This window comes from Equus asinus, chromosome 22 (genome assembly GCF_041296235.1).
Source record: "Equus asinus isolate D_3611 breed Donkey chromosome 22, EquAss-T2T_v2, whole genome shotgun sequence".
Classification (NCBI taxonomy): Eukaryota; Metazoa; Chordata; class Mammalia; order Perissodactyla; family Equidae; genus Equus; species Equus asinus.
This window is the reverse complement of record NC_091811.1, coordinates 36,265,344-36,287,359: the sequence shown is the minus strand read 5'-3', so window position 1 is coordinate 36,287,359 and position 22,016 is coordinate 36,265,344. Positions and strand designations below refer to the sequence as shown.

The following is a 22,016-nucleotide window of genomic DNA, read 5'->3' as shown; positions in this document are numbered from 1 at the left end:
GAAGTGTGCTCCAGTAATTGAAGCATCTGGTGCTTTTTACTCATGTCCATCAAAATATATTCTGCTTTTTCCTTTGAGTCCGTTTCCTCTTGTTTGGCTTTCTTGGGGGGGATTGGGAGGTCATGTGGAGCTGGTTGGCATTTTCTAGATACTGTCCAGCATATGTTTTTGCTCTGTTAATATTGTGTAAATGATGAATGACTGAAGAAAGGAAGAAAGGGATCTCCTTGATAGATAGCACTTAATTTCAGTTAATATATCTTAACCTTTTTTTTTTGCGTTCTGAATTATCATAACATCCAGGGTGTATTATTTTAGGGTTTTTTTGGGATATTCTCTAGTTTTCCATTTACAATTATGAGACTTAATGTTCAAGTAAGAGTTTCACCAGTAGAAGATAGTGTATAGATAACTGCTTAGAACTTTTATGACTTATGGTGGCCTGTCCCAGTCCTTTGGCTTCCCGCATTCCTGAGTGCTGGTAGCTTTACGTAGGCTTCCTTTAGATGTATTTGGAGAGGAGCTAGTGAGGTCCATATTTCCACTGTCCTATAAGAATGGATGCCAACTGTTATCCATTAGCTCACTGCCTCTCCACAATCCTTTCTGGAAGGAGGGAAATCAAAGGGGATATAATAAAACATCGACTGCAGACCCGGACATCAGAGAAAAATCTTGGATGATACAATAAGTCATGTATTGTTCCAGTCCAGGAACTCTTATCTAGTCAAGGCTTGCAGGTGAAGTGTGCTTATCTTTACCTTTGATGTGGTGTAGCATGAGTGAGCTCTGCTGTGTGCGAGCATGTGTAAAGTTAGGCAGTTCCTATTTTACGTCATTTCTGTGTAACTACAAGCCACTCATTACCCTTCTCAGGTAAACCTGCCCCTGGGGAGAAATCATCCTGTTTTACACAGGACTTACACACCACTCATAGGTACCGCCATGACCTTGTGAAGCCCTACATCTGATCCGCTACAAGTATCTCCAGAGACCTTGAAGTAAAGGATAGTTTATGTGCCGATGACTGAGCTTTAAAATTGCACGTGTGGGAAGATATTAAAGAGATTATAGACTGATTTGCAGAGCTGCACAGTGCTACAGACTAAAGATAAGCTTGAAAAAGACCAAGGTCACATTCTAGGCAGCCTGAGCTGCCAAGCTAAAGGACTTTTACTTTTTAAACCAAAGAAAGCTGATGATGATTGCCATTGATTATGCTACCTTGGAAACACTCTTTCCATTGATGTGTTCATAAGGCAAAGATGTATATATTCTTTTTTTTTTTAAGAAAGTATGCATGTAGGAAGAATTTTTGTTTTAACTATTTTGGTTAAGTAGACAATGTTATTTGTTATATAAAGGCTCTAGGGGAATTTCAAGATCTTGGTTTATTCACTCATTATGTCTAACCACAACAGCTTAGCTCTACTGCAAAAGCATTTTTTTCTTTCCTTCTTGTTTCCATCTTATTCATATTTTAAAGCAGCAATTCTCTTATCCTCTCACGAAGAATGGCAAGGAATCACCCTTCCTATTTCAGGAAGGGACAGGAAACATGACATTTCCATATCTGGAGTTAGTCTTTCTTCCCTTGAAGAATGATTAAGGGTCACCACGTACTTTCAAATTCAAATACAAAAAATGTGGTTAAATAAGTGGAATGTGACCTTCTAGGCAAATTTCCAGTTCAGTAGAGCAGTAGTTCTCAAACTGTGGTGAGTGTCAGAATTATCTGGAGGGTTTGTTAAAACACAGACTGCTGACCCCACCCCCAGAGTTCCTGATTCGGTAGTTGTAAGACTTGGCATTTTTAACAAGTTCCCAGGTGATGCTGAAGCTGTTGGTCCAGGGACCACACTTTGAGAACTGCTTTGAGAACTATGCAGAGCATAGTAGTTAAGAGTAGGCGTTTTACAGGTGTTAGCCAGACCAGAGTTCAAGTCCCGATTCTGCCTCTTACTAGCTCAGTTACCTTGGGCAGGGTACTTACCTCTCTGACTCTGAGTTTCCTTATTTGTAAAATGAATACAATAATAACACATTCCTCATAGGATTATTAGGAGGATTCAATGATATAATACAGTTAAAGCTCTTAGCTGTCCTTGGCACTAAGAGAGTTGGTAACATCATCCATTTCGTCCATATCATGGTAACATCACCGGTATTATTACAAGGGTATATGTAGCCTTTAAAACAATTTCAAAAAGCTTCCCCAAGACCTATATCAAATAATAATGTTGAAGATAACCAAAAAGGAGACCATTCAGCACAGGCAAGAGCCAGAAATCATGTTTATGAAGCTGGACATGCACAATAGTGACTTGACATAGAGATGGACGAAATTCAGATATCAGAACAAAGTTATGAAATCCTGGAACAACTGATTTACATCACTGAGAAATGGTGAAGATAATCTGGAGAAAAGAGGTTTGGTAAATTGGACCTAAAGAATCATAGGATCTCCGAGTTGGAAGAAACTGATAGTCATATAGGTCACAGTCGTAAGCACCTGCTATTTCCATTAACAATGTTCTCACTATTTTTTGAGACAACTAGTATCATTGTTGCACAACTTTAATTGTTAAAGGATCTTATATTGAGCCAAATTTTTATGTATTATAATTTTTACCCATTTCTTCCTTCTGCAGCAACATAAAATGATTCAGTTCAGCAAAGATGTGGGTGTTTAAAAGTATACAATTTAAAGGAATTTAAGATCATCTAGGTTGACCTCAGAATTTTGCCCCTGAGTTCCAGAGAGATGACTTTGCTAGTACACGGTGACTGTCTAGCCAGTAGCAGAGCTGGGAAGTCTGCCGCAGCCCAATGCAGTGATTCCCACAACGGCTCCTCCTTGTTATTTTCAGTACACTTTTGGGTTCTCTCTAATTTGTCAGTGTTTTAAAAGTATAGCATTTGGGATGGAACCCAGTGCTTTAGTCAGGGTCCAGCCAGCACAAAGCAGATGATTATTTTAGTAGAATTTGGAGAACAATCATGAAGGCAGATGAAATATTAGTATGTGGTGGCACTCACGCCACCTGCCACCTTTCTTATCTTTCTCTGGAGTCAGCATGACCAGGTTCTTTTTGTTTGGTCGGGGTAAAGCTCTCTAAAGAGTCGCCCTAATTAGTATCTTTCGCTTTCCTGTTTGTACCCCCTTGTCTTTTGTCTTGTTGAGACCCATATAAAAAAAACTTTGTGAAAGACTGTTTTGAATAAACTGGTGCTAGATTATTTCACATACTTGTTCCATTCTGATTTCCTAATAGAGACAGCATCCATGTCCTGTAAGTACACCAGATTTGGGCAGGTAGCAAAGCTAGTAGACCCATGAAAAGTTGTTCTGCTCTCCTTCAGAGTGTTTAATGAGAGCCCGCTGTGATCTACGTTCCAGTTCAGCTAAATTGCTGTTTGTAGAGCAGAAGTGCTTTTCCTTGCCTTTATAATTGGTTGCTGTTTCAAAAGCTAGGGGATTTGTGTCATTATTAGAAAGCACATGGAGGTGAGTGGGCTGTGGTCAATGTTAGCCTCATACTATATTTTTTCTTTTAAAGATGTTCCCAATTTTGCTATCAATTTCAGGATTCTCTAATGGCCAATAGTACTCTAAGAGATGTATTGGCAGAATGAAATTAGACTAAGAAATAACTTAGAGGCACCCCTAACCCACTGTCATGTCATTGTCCCATCAATCACTGCTTAACAAGACAAATCAGAGTATTTCCTTTTCAGATAGATCACTTAAGCCATTCTCTCCCTTTACTTAGCTTACCAGATGGGTAGAAAGTAGGAGTAAAGGTAAAATTTATATGTACTTTGAAACACACTTTCCAAGTTCTTTAATTTGGTAGGATTGAATAGGTTTTCTTTGCTTGATGATTTGATTCTATAATTTTCTTGACTTTCTTAAGTTGAACGAGCCATTGAAAAGTCTCATTTTTAAGAACTTCTTTTCATGTGGCCTCATTAGCTAGCATTGCAGGGAAGTGAAGAGTATAAAGTATTCTATAAATCTTATTCTTCATGTAGCACCTTTCCTTCAGTTGTAATTCTATTTTTCTCCTCAACTTTCATGCTGAATTGTAATGATGGTGCCCACTTGGAATGAACACTTGTTTGACTCTTCTCGAATGATGTTTGGTTGGAGCCTGGCCTGCATCGTACTTTCTGCTCTTCAGATCATTGGCAGCATTTATCATAGTTGGTCAGTTTCTTTTTGAAACACTTCTTCCCTTAGGCCCCAGGACATCAGTCTCGCTCTTTTTGCTTCCCACCTCATTGCCACTCCTTCTTAGTCTCCTTTGCTGCTCCCTCTGAATCTTCCCAGCTTCTTAATATTGGAATGTGCCAGGTGCAAACCTTAGACTTGCTGCCTTCTCTTGGGGAGAAGTCTACAATCTCTTGCTTGCTGATCTCATCCACTCGCCTAACTTTAATACCAGGCTGATTGAAGCTTGGACCCTTCCCTGATGTCCAGTCTCACATATCCAACTGCCTACATGATATCTCCACTTGGCGTATCCAGCCTCAAACTCTTCATTCACTCCCGTGTCTCAAAACGAATTCCTTTCAAGTCTTTTGCGTCTCAGTAAATGGCTTTTCCGTTATTCAACCTAGGCATTCAGGAAAAAACCTTGGTGTTGTCTGTTAACTTTATTTTCTTACACTCTAAATCCAGTCCTTTGGCAAATTCTGCAAGCTCTAACCTTAAAATGCCAAAAATATGACTACTTCTGAATACTTGCATCACTACGACCCTGCTCCTAGGTACCGTTAACTCTCATCTGGATTATTGCAATAGCCTCAGAACCTGTTGCTCTGCTTCCACTCTTCCCCCTGCCTCCATCTTTTCTCCATACAGCAGCCAAATGATTTAAAAAGAGAAGAAGGAGAAGAATGTTGGTTCAGGTCACTCCTTTGCTCAGATTCTTCCCAGAGTAAAACCCCTAGATGATTGGGCCTCTCCCCTGCCCACCGACCCTTCCCCACGTCCTCTTATTCTCCTCCTGGCCAGCTCGCTGTTACATCTAGTGGCTTCTTTGCTGATCCTCACATATCCCAGACATACTCCAATCACAGCACCTTTACACCTGTGGCATGCCCTCCTCCCCCAGGGATCTTCCTGACTTCTTTCAGTTCCCTGCCTAGTCTTCAGAGAGGCCTTCAGTGACCACTCTATGTCAAGTAGCCACACCTTCCCTCTGTCTCCTCTTCACTTGCTTTTTTTTTCTTTGTAGAACCCCACTTGACATTTTTATATGTATTCGTGTTTGTTTCTACTGAAACAAATGAAGGGCAAGGACTTTGTCTGTTAGGTTCACCACTGCATACCTGATCTAGGACAGTGTCTCACACACAGTGGCTACTCAGTAAGTATTTGTGGAATAGGTAAATAAATGTCAACTCAAGGGGCCGGTTCCCATGGCCATGTAGTTAAGTTTGTGCGCTCCGCTTCGGCGGCCCAGGGTTTCGCTGGTTCCGATCCTGGGCGTGGACATGGCGCTGCTTGTCAGGCTATGCTGAGGCGGCTTCCCATGTGCCACAACTAGAAGGATCCACAACTAAAATTATACAGCTGTGTACTGGGGGGATTTGGGGAGAAAAAGCAGAAAGAAAAAAAATGTCAAGTTAAAAATATTTAAGAGGTGAATTTGAAGACAAAGTAAGTGTGGTCTTAGCATAGAATTAAGTAGGCATATCAATGGAATGAAATAAGTAGCCAGAAACAGATTTTTACATACGTCAGCTATTAACATATAGTAAAGAAATTGTCACCCATTAGTAGGGAAGTGATTGGTCATTTCCAGGGATGAGCAAACTTTTTCTATAAAGAGCAAGATAGTTAATATTTCATCTTTTCAGGCCATATCACAACTGTTCTAGCAATTACTAACGGGAAAGGAGCCGTAGATGAATGGATACGGCAAGATGTGACTTATGGGTTATTGTTTGCCCACCTCTGGATTATTAAATTAATCATATAAACTCCATGGGGTAGTGATTTTTGTATTTTTTTTTTTCACTGATGGATCCCAGGTACATAGAACATTCTTAGCATGGAATAGGCAGTCAACAAAAATTGTTGATTTGAACTAAATCAAAATGACATTTGAGGACACTGGTTATTTGGGGTGAAATGAGCTCAGCTATTAACGTAACATCACATAATAGTATAAATTGCAGTGGATTTTAGAGGTAAATATGAAATGATAAAGATGGATGGAAATGTAGGTGGAGATCTGTTTTTGAATGAGAAAGTTCTTTTTAAGCATAAAAGCAATGGATGAAATTGGCTAAGGAAAGCAATAGACATTTAGCTATTTGAAAATTTAAAACTTAAGTACATAAAAACATCGTACATAGAAATAAACGACATCAAAATAGAAAAAGTTACTATACCTCTTAAAAAAGGCTAATAACCTTTACATAAACAACTTATATGTATATTAAGTAAAACACTAACAATCTAATAATAAAATGTGCAAAATCCAGGCATTGATGATTTATAGAGGAAGAAATACAAGTAAATGCCTGAAAAAAGTCAACTGTTAAAAATTATTTAAAAATACAAAGGAAAATAAGATCCAATTTCCAGCTATCAATGTTCTAAGAGTAAAAAGATATAAGTAAAAAGATAATATTAAATGTTGGTCCACATACCTTGCTGATGAGAGTATAAATTTATGTCATTTTTCTGAAAAGCGTTTTGGTAATACACTAAAAAATACCTTCAGGGGCTGGCCCGGTGGTGTTGTGGTTAAGTTTGTGCACTCCGCTCTGGCGGCCTGGGGTTCACAGTTTTGGTTCCTGGGCGCAGACCTAGCACTGCTCATCAATCCACGCTGTGGTGGCGTCCCACATAAAATAGGGGAATATTGGCACAGATGTTAGCTCAGCAACGATCTTCCTCAAGTAAAAAGAGGAAGATTGGCAACAGATGTTAGTTCAGGGCCAATCTTCATCACAGACAAACAAACAAAATCCTTCATACTTTTTAACATGTCAAGTAACTTACTTTCCAAGAATCTATCCTCAGGAAATAATTAGAAATGATATCAAGGATTTATGGTCAAAGAGGTTCAACATGCTTTTATAATAATATAGAGTAGGAAATAATTTAAATATTTAGTAATAGAGAAAGGGTTCAGTAAATTATGATATATCCATAAGATTGATTTTAAAGAGTCCCTGAGATTATTTTTTGAGGATTTTTAATAGTGTGAGAAGTACTGATGATTGAATGATGAGTATAAAAAGGAGAATACAAAACTGACTATCCAGAATATTTCAACTGTGTAAAATATATATGGCAGAGCAAAAAGATTAGAAGAAAAGATTCCAAGATGTTAACGTGGTTTTATCTGGATTTTAGGATTACGGATAATTTTTGTTTTCCATTTTGTATTTTCCTATATTTTTTTCAGGGTTCCTACAATTAATATATATTGATGTTAAGAAAAATATTATCTTCTTAAAAAATGAATTTAGAATTCTAAGAAAGCCAATTGAGCGTATGGGCAGATGACTCATGTAAAAGGATATAAAAAGCAAATGTTTGGAAAGTTTTGGCCTTATGAATAAAGCAATGCAAATTAAAGTAAATATGTGATATCACTTCAAATATTTAAAGGAACATTTTTACTGTCTATGAGGAATACAAAAATGATCCTTAGGATTTGTATTCCTTGGTCTCTATGATCAAGAGTATGTTACTGGCCCTAGAGTTATTGTATCCTGTAGGGTAACAAATTGCCACGTTAAAATTTAAATTTGGTAAAATTAGGTAAAATGAAAAATCGAGTCCCTCAGAAGCACCAGCCACGTTACAGGTGCTCAGTGAGCGTGCACGTCTAGTGACTACTGTGTTGGACATCACAGATATAGAAGATTTCCGTCACTGCAGAACGTCCTCGTAGACAATGCTGCTCTAGCATATGATAACTTATTTCACCAAATCTATCGTCTTTGGAAGAGTAGCAGTCCCTTTTAGGGCAGAAGAGAGAAGGCACATCTTATATGCAAGGAGAGAAATGTCAGACATAATTATGTCTAGAAATTTCACTTAAGGTTTGTTTTTTCAACAAATGCTTTGAAATACCTACTATGTGCTGAGGTGCTGCATGTGCAGTGGTGAGCAAGTCAGACGGGTTCCTGGTGTCCAGGGACTTACATTCTGCTGGTGGAAACAGATTTTTACCAGCTCTTCCCCCAACACCTCCAGGGCTGTTTCCTCACTTCCTTCAGTTCCTGTTAAAATGTTGCCTTATACAGAGATGTACCCCAAGCCATTTAAATAAAACGGTAGTCCTTGACCACACCCACTCCTCCTGCAGCATTCTCTGTACTGCTGGCCCATCTTAATTTTTCTCTAGAGTCTATTATTTGCTCTATTTTTACCAATTATATTATATATTTATTAATTTGGCTATTGTGTGTCTCTCTTGGTTGGAATAAGGGCTATAATAGAGTAGGGACTCTGTTTAGTTTGGTTCACTGTTCTAACTCCTAATCCAATATTTAATTTTCGTTTAAAAATTTATGTCCCTAAGTGATAGTTCATGAAATTTGACAAATATATAGTAAAACTCATCTGGAAGTGGAAGAGGACAACTATTTCAAAAGGTGGATTTTTTCCCCTCGGAAAAGATAATGATGGTGGACTTATTTTTCAAGTTGTAAAACCATTGAAAATCATTTCATTCTTATAGAGTTGGATTAAAATATTTTTAACATAATGGTGTATGGAGTGATTTTGGGGGAAATTTAAATAGTTATTGGTGACATACTGTAAGACAAACCTCAAGTAACCTAAGAGTGAGGCAAGAAATCACTATTCAGTAATGTTTGGAGGACAGTTGGAGATCAATACAGGACAAAATTAATCCAAATCCATAAATCAGGTCATCTACAGCAGCAAATTCCAGAGAGCTTAAGGAGTTAAATAGGAGTCAAGATGTATAAGGGATGGAAGAAGGACTCCAACAAAAAACCAGAACAAAAATGGATAGAATATCATTTTCTTTTCTGAAATAGGTTTTTTTTCTTCTTTATATTAAATGGAAATAATCTAAATAAAAAATAGTGCCTGAATGCTAATAACAACTGTTTTATACAATGAATTGTGTAACAAAGTGCATATTCTAAATAAAGAGTCAGAATGTGAAAATACATGTGCCACAGCAACCAAAAAGTGCTTATTCTGAAGAATATGTTAAACTGATACATAAGCTATCAGTCATTATCCAGGTTTCATTTAAAGTGGTTTGAATTGTCTATACATGACAAAATATAGGCATGAAATGATTACATGAGAAGTGCCCAGCCTTGTTAGCAATGTCAGAACTGCAAAATAAAATAACTTTTAGGTATCATTAAATTGGCAAAAATGATAATTTGCACATAAGAGCAGTCAGTTTCAGCAGGAAACAGGTGGCACGCTTCAAGAGATATGGCAGGGTTAAAGGGATCAAGAAGGGACAGAGGAGTGCTCAGGAATTGGGAACAATGCAAAAGCTGTTTCCACCCCAGGCCTGGAGGGGCAAGGGGAGTGCCAGTGTTACTGGAGCCCAGAGAGAATTTGGACACTGCAGAAGGACTCCAGCAGGAGCTGTACCCAGAGATGCAGATGCTGCTAAAGCCTCAGCAAGGAGAAGGAGATGGGGATGGAGGCAGAGACAGAGTAGGTACCTGCCTGCTTTCTCTTCCACTCTGATCTCCTGCCAGGGCCTCGCATCAGCTGAATCCAAACGAAGCCTGGAAACAAGAGGTAGTTGGTGGTAATGAGAGAACATCCTATGTATCCACAGATAGGTTGTTAATAGCATTGTAAATTTGTTATTTCAGAGCATCAGCCCAGCAAGTAGTATAAAACTGTCTGTATCCCCTCATCTCGTGATTCTTCTTTTGATGAAATATACTAAAAACATCCAAAAGTAAAAATAATAATTTTGTACAATTCCTTATAACAGGAAAAGAAAAAAAGGAATCACATAAAATACTAGCAAGAAGGAAATAACTAGGAAAATGATTTGTATTTTTGGTTACGTATACCTCAACTCATTCCAAAAATGGATTATAGTATGGTGCTTTAGTATAGTATGATATGGTGCTGACGTATAGTATAGTGCTTTAGAATGATGGAATAAATATAGCCTTTTAACACTTTTAAAGTGTTTAGATAATGACAGTACATGAGAATGTTTTATAGGAAATAATGGTATGTAAATAAAGTGTGCAAACAGATTGAAACTTTGAAAATAAATGTATTACACATAAAATGTTAATATGATGTAATTTTTTTGAGCCACTTTCCATCTTTATTGGAAAGAGGCAGTAAAAATAAATAAATAAAAGACAGGTTAAAGAAATATTATTTACTGAGTTCTCTTTTTTCTGAAAAGTTTGAAAGTATTTTAATAAGAAAGATGGCTTCTTACATCTCTTGCCTATCCATTACATTACAGTGTAGGATACAAGGCTCTAGAGGTAAAAATGGTATCATTCATATGGGGCAGAAAAAATATCTTAAAAAAATTATTTGAATTTCTTATCCAAATGAATTGAGGAATAGGCTCCACATAGTCTTGAAAACCCAGACTGTTCATTACTCAGGATTTTCAGGAAAGCCTTTATCTAGAAATAGATTACTTTTATTAATCTAATATAATAGATTTTTAAATTTTTAATAGTTAATAAAAATAAACTTTTATTAAAAGTAAATAATTACTGTTATTAAAAAGTAAATAGATTACTTTTATTTGATGGAAGCAAATTTCTGGGTGGTTTTTTAGCAAATGTCCAGGTTCAGGTAATGCAGCCTGATACCATAATAGCTCCAGAGAGCCCCACACAATTGTATGAAATGTCACTGGATGAGGAAGAAAGTTATTTGGGCTGGTTATGGTGGAATTGGTCTGCTGCCTTTTCAACTTGAGTATGTTTTTATCCTACATATCAGAAAATTTCACTATAAAAGCCAGTGCTGGAAGGACACTAAACAAAATAAATCCCACTTCATATCCATCATGAGAAAATCAATTTTATATTATTTCTAGGACCACATTAAATTTTAGTCCTAGGTTAGAGGTCTAAATATAGCTGAGGCCAAAGTTAACCTAAAACAAAATGAGTCCTTTCTTATTCTTTCATTTTTTAAAAATTTATTGTCATCACAAATCTTCTTTTCTTCTTCTTTTTCTCCCCAAAGCTCCCCCAGTACATGGTTGTATATTCTAGTTGTAGGTCGTTCTGGTTGTGCTATGTGGGACGCAGCCTCAGCATGGCCTGGTGAGTGGTGTCATGTCCGCACCCAGGATCCGAGCCAGTGAAATCTTGGGCCACCAGAGTCAGCGCGAGGACTTAACCACTCGGCCCGGGGCCGGCCCCTATTCTTTCATTTTTAAAATTAATTGATTGATTCATTCATTTCACAAACATCTTTTGAACATCTTGTGTATGCCAGGCACTGTGTTATATGCTGGAACAAGAACGAAAACTAAAAGATTAACTAAGCAATAACTGAAACTGAAAGATTACATAATTTGACATAATATTTTTCCTTTAATTGCACTGTTCCTTGCAATAACTCCATGAGGTTAGTTCTAATACGACCCTGTCAAGCAGGTGTCATTTGATAGATGAGGATAAAGTCAATTGCCCCCCCCCCCATGAGAAATGACTTAGAAGCAAAACAAACCCTGTGCTCTTTCTTCTAACTCCATTTGGCACACACTTGTTATTTTCCAAACTAAAACATTAGGACATATTTGAGAAGGGAGTTTTTTTCCCCTTTTGTGAATTTATTTGTGTGAAAGCTTTTAAAGCAATATCAAATTAAATTAGATTTACTTATTCTTTTGATGAATCACCTTATTGAAAAGAAGAAAAATTATGTAAGAATTTGGAGTGTCTTGGAACATCTGGAACATATGGCCACCATATTTACCGGCCGTAATTGTGTGAAGATTTGAACTTTCTTACTCTACCCTGGTTTTTCAGTCTTTTCTCACACCCTATGCTTTCCCTCTCCCTTTTTATCTTCATGTTTCTTATCTTTTCATCACTCAACTTTTTAAAAATTTGTTTTTAACCATGTATCTTAGCTTTTGCAATTTGTCTACCCTGACATACTTGGGAATTTACAGTTTGTTTAGCAAAAGCACCGATTGCTGCCTCATTTAATCACATGTAAAGATCAGAGCAGGAACCAGGCCTGTGTTCTTTTCTGATTTATCCTCAGCTCTAGCATTATATCACCTTGCTTAACCTACCCTGAGAAGAAAGCACACAGAGCTACTCTTTTGTGCTTCCCAGATAATCTGTGGACGAAAAAGTCAAAGTTGTTGGAAAGTTTTATTTTCTTTTAGCTTTCTGTTGTACTGTCCAGATGTTTTCTGTGTTTGCATGCTCCAGTTTGGGCCAGGTATGTATTATAAGTGAAAATGTGTAGAGATATAAACTACCATCAATCACGTTCACTACTTTCTTATAAGAACTGTTTCCTCTTTGATTTCCTCACATTGAATGGAAAAGTGTTTTCCAGCAAAGCCAAACTTGGGGATGGAGGGAGAAGGTGGGTGTGCAAAAGTAGAGAGAAGTGGTGCGGGAAGAAGAAGCCGGAGTCTGACCGAATTCTGGTCCAAGGATGAAATGACAATAAAACTTAAAGGAGAAGCTACTGCAGAATGATACAATTTTAATGGATTTTAGGCAGAAATGTGTCTATTTAAAGTAACTTTAAAAAGCAGAAGAAACATTATAAACAATATCAGGATAATTTTTTAGAACATTACAGTGTTGAGTTATAATTCAAAGATGTAATAAAATGTATTGAGTTGTTTTATTTTTCTTTCCAGGTTTGCAATACAACCACAGACAGGAAACACGCAGACACCTTCTTGGAGAAGTGTGTTACTGAGTCAATAATGAACATTGTGAGCGGTTTCTTTAATTCTCCTTTTTCAGACAACAGTACCAGCCTCCAGGTAACTTAAACACATGAATACAAACCATTCTGCTGCACAGAATTTATTTACCTTATTTGAGTGAGAAAAAACTTTAATCTGGTCAAGGAAGTCACTTCCTATACTTCTGAAGATCACTCTTCTCTCATATTATTTACTATTAACCCCTTCTGAGTTTACCAACTTTATTTTAAATAAAGAGGACTTATCTTCAAGTAGAATTATTCTTCCTCTCCCTCTAAGCATAACAGGAACTTTTATATCTGTATATTGACTATTTGCCAAGTGTTGAAATGAATGATACGATTCTTTAAATGGATAGGCATTTTGACTCAATAATTCTACTTTAGTAATTTATCCTCAAAAAATTAGCAAGGATTTATATACTAAGATTTTCATTCAAGGGTTTATAATACTTTACAATTGATGTCAACTGTAAATGTCCACAAATAGGGGAATAGCTAAATAAATTATGGTATAACTGTAGCATGGTTTATTACATAGCAAGTAAAAACTATGTTTTAAAAGAAATATTGATGACTAAGGAAAATGATCATGAAGTAATATTAAGTGAAATGGCCACAGAATTGCATTATAGTATCATCCAAATTTGTGTGTGTAAAGATATGTGCATATATATGTAGAAAAACTCAGGAAGTAAATATCTTCAAAATGTTGGTACTGATTCTCCCTACGTGGTAGGATTATTGGCAATTTTCCTTTCTGCAGTTCCCAAATATTCTACAGTGATTGTGTATTATCAAAATGTAATTTCAATTATACTTTCTTTAGAGAAAACTTTTAAACTATTAGATAAAACCATATGAAATTGTTTTTGTAGGTCAAAATTGTTGTCTCCTCTACTTGAGCATCATATGAAACCAAAACATTCAATCAGTCAAACAAACAAATAAACCCAGAACACCTGCTCTATTTATGCTTGGAAATAAGCCACAGATTATAAAAAATTTACTTACATTTATGTCATTGGCTACAAGAAATGCCATGTTTTTCTGATTAGGAATATAGTTGAAATGTAAATAATCAGTTTTTTATAGTATCTGGCACAGTGCCTGTCATGAAGTGGGTAGGTAATAAGTGTTTGTTGAATGAGGTATTCTTTAAATAGCCCTGAAACTCACAAGACTGGACTGTATTTTCTTTGGATGAGCCTTTTTGACAATGCGTGGATACCACATCAGGAGTGTTAATGGTTTAGCGGCCTATTTTTGTACTCTCTGTTTTCAGACACATCAGCCAGTTTTTATTCAGCTCCTACAGTCTGCCTTCAGAATTTACAATTGCACTTGGCCAAATCCGGCGCAGAAAGCTTCGGTGGAGTCCTGTATCAGAACTTTGGCTGAAGTGGGTAAGTCAGAATGTCGGATTTTACTTATTTTCACATCTTGTTAAAGAAATTGGGCTTTTGCAGGTTTTCAGTTTACAGCTTAATAAGAAAGCAGGTATGGTTTCTGTAAATCTGAAGAGCAATGATCAGCAAACGACTCTGAACTTTGCATACTTTTTGGGAGGTGAATATAATTATTGTATTTCTTTTTTAAAAATATTTGAAAATTGGGGCCGGCCCCGTGGCCGAGTGGTTAAGTTCACGTGCTCTGCTGCGGTGGCTCAGGGTTTCGCCGGTTTGGATCCTGGGGGTGGACATGGCACCACTCTTCTGGTCACATTGGGGCAGCGTCCCACATGCCACAACTAGAAGGACCTGCAACTAAGATATACAACTATGTATGGGGGTGATTTGGGAAGAAAACGCAGGAAAAGAAAAAAAGAGAAAGAATATTGGCAACAGTTGTTAGCTCAGGTGCCAATCTTTAAAAAAATTTTTTTTAATGTATTTATTTACTTATAGTTTTTAATCATTATAATTTCTAAACTTAAATTTAATATTGCATATGGCACTTTAATATAGCTCAGTAAGATTTTACAGGAGTGAGTTTAGTTTATCTCTGATTTCTTTATGGAATTGTCTTGTCTATTAAGTAACCTTACTTAGTAGCCTTACTTATTGAGACCTTCATAGGGCAGTCGGACTTTTTGAGGGATTTTTAGTTTTCCAATTTTGTTTAAATCCATCAGTATTTATTGAAGGTCTATCGTATATAAAAGGCTTCAGAAATTACAAATGAAATAGAAGCAAGGAGATTATAGCTGAGGGGAGGTTAGTAGATTCTATAAAGAGTTTCTCATAGATTCCTCTTTTCTTTTCTTTTCTGTTTTGAAGTTAATTAGGGCCATCCGACAGATGGCAGAGGGGAGGAGGGAAAAGAATAAACTTTGCTGGACTTAAAAAAACAAACAGAGGGGCTGGCCTGGTGGTGCAGTGGTTAAATTCGCATGTTCTGCTTTGGTGGCCTGGGGTTCACCAGTTCGGATCCCTGGTGCGGACCTATGCACCACTTGTCAAGCCATGCTGTGGCAGGAGTCCCACATATAAAGTAGAGGAAGATGGGTGAAGATGTCAGCTGAGGGCCAGTCTTCCTCAGCAAAAAGAGGAGGATGGGTGGCAGATGTTAGCTCAGGGCTAATCTTCCTCAAAAAAAAAAAAGGAAAGAAAAAAACAAACAGAGGAGCTTGACCATTCTGTCAGCTAATGGTGGTTCTGCAGGCAGTGGGGAGGGCAGCTTGTAGTGTGTTTCATCACCACTGCTGTTTATTCAGTGCTCACCATGTGCATTTGTAAGCAGTTTACTTGCATTATCTCATTTAATCCTTAGATAGGTTCTTTGATTATTTACATTTTACAGTTGAGGAAACAGAATTATCTAGGCAACTTGGCCAGGGTTATAGTTATGTTCAGTAAATATTCGATAAATGAATATATGATTTAACTAATTAATGACCATTCAAAATTTTTTCAGTCTTTTCCTCCATCTGCAATTTGACCTAAGTGATTTTATATTAACAAAATTTAGTGACTGCTCAATTTTAATTTAAATAAATGAAATCGAGTTATAACCCAAGATGATCAATTGGAAATTATTAGAACTAAGAGACTTCATAGAGTTCATCTAGGTGATTAATTATAAATAAGTATTAAACTAGACAGGTTTTCTGTGTACCAAAAGGAAGCAGAGCATATACTGTGAGAAAGACATTATTCACAGTAGCAATAAAAATATTAAATACTTAAGAGAAAACAAGAAACATGAGAGAATATTGTATTACTATTTTGAGGGATATAAAAAATTTTAATAAATGGAAGGATGTACTATTCCTGGATTGAAAAATTCAGTCTATAAGGATGTGGGTTCTCCTCAAATAAACTAATGATTTTAATGCTTCCACACCGGGGACCCCTGCTTCGCATGCGTCCTCCTCTTCTCATAGTGCGCTTGGGCTTAGGTACCCCATGTGGGGCCACACCTCACAAGGATGCGTCCTCTGGCAGCTTAGCCTCTCACACCCTCCTATGGAGGCATCTTCTTCTTCCCGCATAGGCTCCCACCGTCTCCCTCAGGCTGCTACTCTGAGGGACGTCCTCTCCACCCGGCTTGGCCTCTTACTTTCTGTGCTGGGTCACTCGTTCATGTGAATACCCTTGTCACCTTTGACACCCCATGCCAGGCTGTCTCCCAACGTGGACGCCCTCCTTAACCCATTTAAATTCTGATTCTCCACTCCAGGCAGCCTCCTACACAGGCACCTTCCGCTCCTTTTTGGGCTTGAGCCCTCTGGACGCCTCGCCTCCTTGTGCATCTCTTTCCCAGCGCTGACACTTAACTTTGCTCTGCTCCTGCTGAAGGTTTTAGGACTGAATGGTTAAAGAAGGGAAGAGAAAAAATAAAGGAAGAGGGCACAATATATACTGTGTAAAAAATAAAGAAGGACACAAAAGAGAACCTAATTCTTGTTTTAGAAAGATACACATAGCAAACTGTCCAGAAGCCTATAAATAAAATATTCACATTGCTTATCTCTGAGTGGTGGAATTTTAGATGAATCTGGTTCTATTGTTCATGCTTTTATCTAACTTCTAGGTTTTTAATAATATACTTCTCAAGTGATAATAAAATAGTACCAAAAGCATTTTTATTTGGACCAAGTCAGCTGGGAAATATAGTAATCCTCACAAGATAAAATCCAAAGGAAAAGCAAAGAAATGTGATGATGTTATTTTTTGCATAGGAATGCATTATCTTAGCTGCCAAGTGTATTTCTATATTTTTCATTTTAAGGCAGTCTCCTCTCTTCCTGCTTTTCTTCCTTCTTTCTCTCTCTCCACCACTTCTTCCTCCTCCTCCTTTTTCTCCTCTTGCATCTTTTCGTCCTCCTCTTCCTCCCTTAGTATTTAGCAAATGCAGTGAGGGAAACAGCAGTTGGCCCTACCCAGAGCATAGAGGGTGTGCTGTTCGTAAGACTTAAAAATCGAGAGATGAAGAACTTGGAGCCACAAGTGAGATTCCATGTTGTACTTTCCATCTGCGTTCCAACATCAGTGGATTCCTCGTGTAGTCAGACCAGTTCTTGCATAGCAGGATGGCAGAGCTTTGGGGGTTTAAATAGCCACTGAAGGCATGTTAGTCTGAAGATATCTTTTATTTCTAAGGTATAAGCTTTTGTTTTCTCCCGTTTTCTATGCTAGCCAAAACCTTATGATTTAACAGGAAATTTTAGTTCCTTTTTTGCATGCGATAAGGACATGTGTGATAGGAAGTCTAAAAAAATAATTATATGTAAGGGTATAATCAAGGTGGATTTGGAAAAGTGATGTTTTGGTGTAAAATCTCAGTTTTTATCTTTGTGAGAAGGCATGTTTTCTGTCTCTTCCTTGTTTGTCCTTTCCATCCGAGTTATGAAGCTCTGGAAATTTTATCCCCACTGTTGCTCTCCATTTGTACCTCTCCTGCCCTCCCCTCCATTAAGGCCTGGTGTAACTCCTCCTCATTTCCCTCTTGGACCACTGTAGCAATTCACTGTTCTCTCCTTCTTGCTTTCCTCGCTGAAATAAATCTGCCCAGAATAATCTTCTTGAAATTCTCTCTCTTGTTTTAAAAACATCAACAACAAACTCCCCAGCCTTCAGCAGCGTCCCTTTGTCTAACAAATGAAGGATGGATTCCTTATTGTAACATTTGTGGCCTCCACGACACAGCTCTGCCTTCCTTTTTTGACCTTGTTGTTCACAGGTTCCCACACGTCCCCTGTATGACAGCAAACTTAGCTATTATGCCCTGTGCATGGCTCATATTATAACTTTCTCTCTCTTTCTCTGTTTCTTTCTTTCTCTGATTTCCACCATTGCCACCTCTCAGCATCTTTTTTATTACTCACATTGTTTTTGGTTCAAATTCCTCCATAAAAGCTATTCTTGACTCTCATATCCAGATCTGAGCTCATCCCCATTTGACCACTTACGCTTTTCTTACGGTCTTCATTTTATCTTAGCTTGTATCATTCTAAGTCCTCATCTTTTCCCCTCTGTTAGATTTTGAGGGACAGTGACTATGAAGTGCTGTCACAAAGGCATTAATAGAAAGCTATTGACTAGGATGAAGAAGGTGAAAAGCAAATCCTGCTTTGTGATGGTTAGACCACATCTTTTTTTCTTGATGGATGCTGTTCATTGAAACATAAATAACCAAAAGGAAACACATTAGGAAATGAGCATCCGTGGTAATGAAAGGGATGTCGGCCCGCCTTACTTGAGTAATGATTGAAAATATTTGAAGTATTTAGATGAAGAAGAGAAATCTGAGGGGGAACATAATAATTACTTTCCAACATTTTGGGGTGAGGACGGACTTCTTTTACAGGCTCCCAGGGATAGGGTTGTAACTAGTACATGGCAGCTGCGAGAGGCACATTTTTGTCCCACTGTAGAGAATAACTATTTCACAATTAGTACTCTTTTAAAGGCTTAGGGATCACATTCGATTCTTCCCTCTTCTTCACTCCCATTGAACACAATGGCAGGTTCTCTTGGTTCCACTGCCAAACGTATCTTTTTTTTTTCTCTTGTGTGACACCCTTGTCCAAATTCACCATCATCTGACATGGCTTATGGAAGAGTCTTGGACTGAACTCCCCACCTCCACTCCTGTCCCACTACAGTCCATTTCCTACATGGCAGGTAGAGTGGTCCTAAACTGTAAATCAGATACATCACTTATCTACTTAAAACTCTCCATTGCACTTAAAATTTGTATTCCTTCCCATGGCTTACAAAGCCTTTCATCATCTCAGCTTCCCCTACTTCTCCCAGTTTCCTCTGCCCCGTCCCCCCACAGCTTTGCTCCACCCACACTGGCCTACTTTCTGTTTCCCATCTACATCATGGTCTCTCTCGTCTTAGGGCATTTGCACCTGCTATTCCCTCTGTTTGGATCCTCTTCCCTCAGATTATCGCATGCTCAACAGTTACTTGCTCAGTGAAGTGTTCCAGAACATCTCTATGTGGTGACCTAGCTTCTTCCCACCCCTTATCCTATCTTACTCTTTCATTTTCCCCTTAGCACTTATCACTATTTGAAAGCATCTTGTTTCTTTGTTTGTTTATTTTTTGCTTCTCTGTTGTCTGTTTCTCCCATTAGAATGTAAAGTATGAAAGCAGGGGCTTTGCTTTATTCACTGATTGCCAGGGCCTGAAAGTGTCTAGTGCTGACTAAGCAGGTTAACGAGTGTTTGTTGACTGACAATAATCCACGGACTAGATATTTTGCAAATAGTGAAATTTAGGCTTAGAAGGGTTAAATAACTTGCCCAGTTAATAAGTAATCAAGTTGGGTTTCAAATCCAAGTTTCTCTGAGTATGTAGTTTATACTGTACCTTGTTACCCCAGAAGTCCTATCTTAGGAAGCCCTAACCTATAAACTAGAACTATTGACTTACAGGATAGGGATCTCTCTAAAGTTTTATAATTCAAGTGCAAAATCATTTTTGTGTTTTAGCAACTTTTTAAGACTACGAAGAGGTGCTAAAGTTAACACAATTCAAATACGTAAGAATTTATAATATGAAAAAGAACAAAGTATACATATTTAAGAAAATTATAACAAAATCAAGAGAATACTTTGTTCTTATAAAGCAAATTTTCAGTGCATTTACAAATCGGTAAACACATTTCTGTAAATGTAACTATCTATTATAGTTACATTTGCGTAACATTTTATACTTTGTAAAACACTCTCAGGTACGTTAGCTTAACTCATTTATCACCAAAAATACTTTGTTCATTTCATTGTTTGTACATTGGCTACAAAAGGTAGTAAAAATCGGCAAAAGCGCTTACTAAATCAGCACTTACCTTGCTGAGAACAGCGAGCATTTATTAATATTGGACAGTGTGGTAAACCCTGTGATGTGGATGCTGTTCTTAGTCCCATTTCACAGATGGGGACGTGAGGTTAGTGAGGTTAGCAAGGTTAGGCAGCATGCCCAAGGTCACAGAGGCAGGATCTGAACACTTCTAGACTGGCATGCTAGCAGACATTTGTGATGCTCTACTATATATCACAAATCAGTTTAAACAAATATTCCCTGTTTTATACTTTTAAGATAGAAAATGTGGCTCAAGATGTTAATAATGCCCTTCATTAGTTACTGTTCCTCAGTTTACTCATTTACGTGAAATACAATAGCACGTTAGAAGCACTTTGAGAAAAAGCATCCAAGAGTTATTTCTACATTATTTCACTTAAAAAACAATTTCGTTCCATGTGTTTCATAATCTTAAAATGATTTGGGGGGGAGTTAATGTTGGGTACTTTGTTGGCAACATATCTTTTTTCCAAATTGAAATTCTGTAAAATGTCTTTTACAAATGGTTTGAATAATGAATATCAATCTTCGAGCCAATTGTTCCTCCCAAATTTGAACATGTATCAAATATAAACCCTTTGAGAAGAGAAATTGAGTTTCTTTTAAAACAAACATATCTGGGATGTTGTATTTGACTGTACAAAGAGTTTGATATAATACATCCCTCTAATTATGATTTTTTTTTTAGATATTTTATTTTTTTTCCTTTTTCTCCCCAAAGCCCCCCAGTACATAGTTGTATATTCTTCGTTGTGGGTCCTTCTAGTTGTGGCATGTGGGACGCTGCCTCAGCATGGTTTGATGAGCAGTGCCATGTCCGCGCCCAGGATTCGAACCAACGACACATTGGGCCCCCTGCAGCGGAGCGCACGAACTTAACCACTCGGCCATGAGGCCAGGCCCTCTCTAATTATGATTTTTTAAAGCTCTACTATTACTTTAAAAAAATTAAATCTGAATAAGTTACAAGATAGGACGAAACCATAAAGTTTTTCACATATTTATTGATTCACTGATTTATAATGATCACTCATTATCTGAAAGACATTATTCTAGTTTGGAGAAATGCAGTCTGTCAAACCATGTTTTCTGCCCTCTGTGAATTTCTGGTACATTGGAGGTAGATATGATATGTACAGAAATGACAAAGCAGAATAAAACTAAGTATCTTATCTGTTACAAAGTTCTAGAGTCTGACACAGTGCCTAGAGCACAGTAGGTACTCAGTGAATATTTATTGCGTGAATAAAATAAATGGATGAATACAAATAAATGAGTGAATATCCTGCTTTTGTCATTGGCTGCATAATATCCTGCTGTGTGCCTACATTCTTTTCTTCCTCCAGTTTTATTGAGAAATATTTGACATACATCACTGTGTAAGTTTTTAGGCATACAGCATTATGGTTTGATTTACATAGATTGTGAAATGATTTTCATAATAGGTTCAGCTCTCATCCATCATCTCATACAGATACAATAAAAAGAAAAGAAACAAGAAAAGAAACGAAAAATTTTTCTCCTTGTGATGAGAACTGTTAGGAGTTATTCTCTTAACTTTCCTATATATCATACAGTAGTGTTAGCTAGTGTCATCATGTTGTACATTACATCCCTAGTACTCATTTATCTTATAATTGGAAGTTTGTACCTTTTGACCACCTTCCTCCAGTTCCCCATTACCCTACGCTCTGCCTCTGGTAATCACATGTCTGATCTCTTTTTCTATGAGTTTCCTTTTTTTTTTTTAAGATTCCACATATAAGTGT

General features: G+C 37.4%; 1 protein-coding gene across 3 annotated transcripts in view; it reads left to right on the top strand.

Annotated features, from left to right (window-relative positions):
* ITPR2 (inositol 1,4,5-trisphosphate receptor type 2) overlaps window positions 1-22,016 on the top strand; it is a 465,227-nt gene that overhangs the window by 218,441 nt on the left and 224,770 nt on the right. For all 3 annotated transcript variants that reach the window (XM_070494990.1, XM_070494989.1, XM_070494991.1), the window contains 2 exons: window positions 12,861-12,989; window positions 14,217-14,337. In XM_070494990.1, coding sequence (XP_070351091.1) covers window positions 12,861-12,989; window positions 14,217-14,337 — 250 coding nt within the window. The remainder of the gene's footprint in view (window positions 1-12,860; window positions 12,990-14,216; window positions 14,338-22,016) is intronic.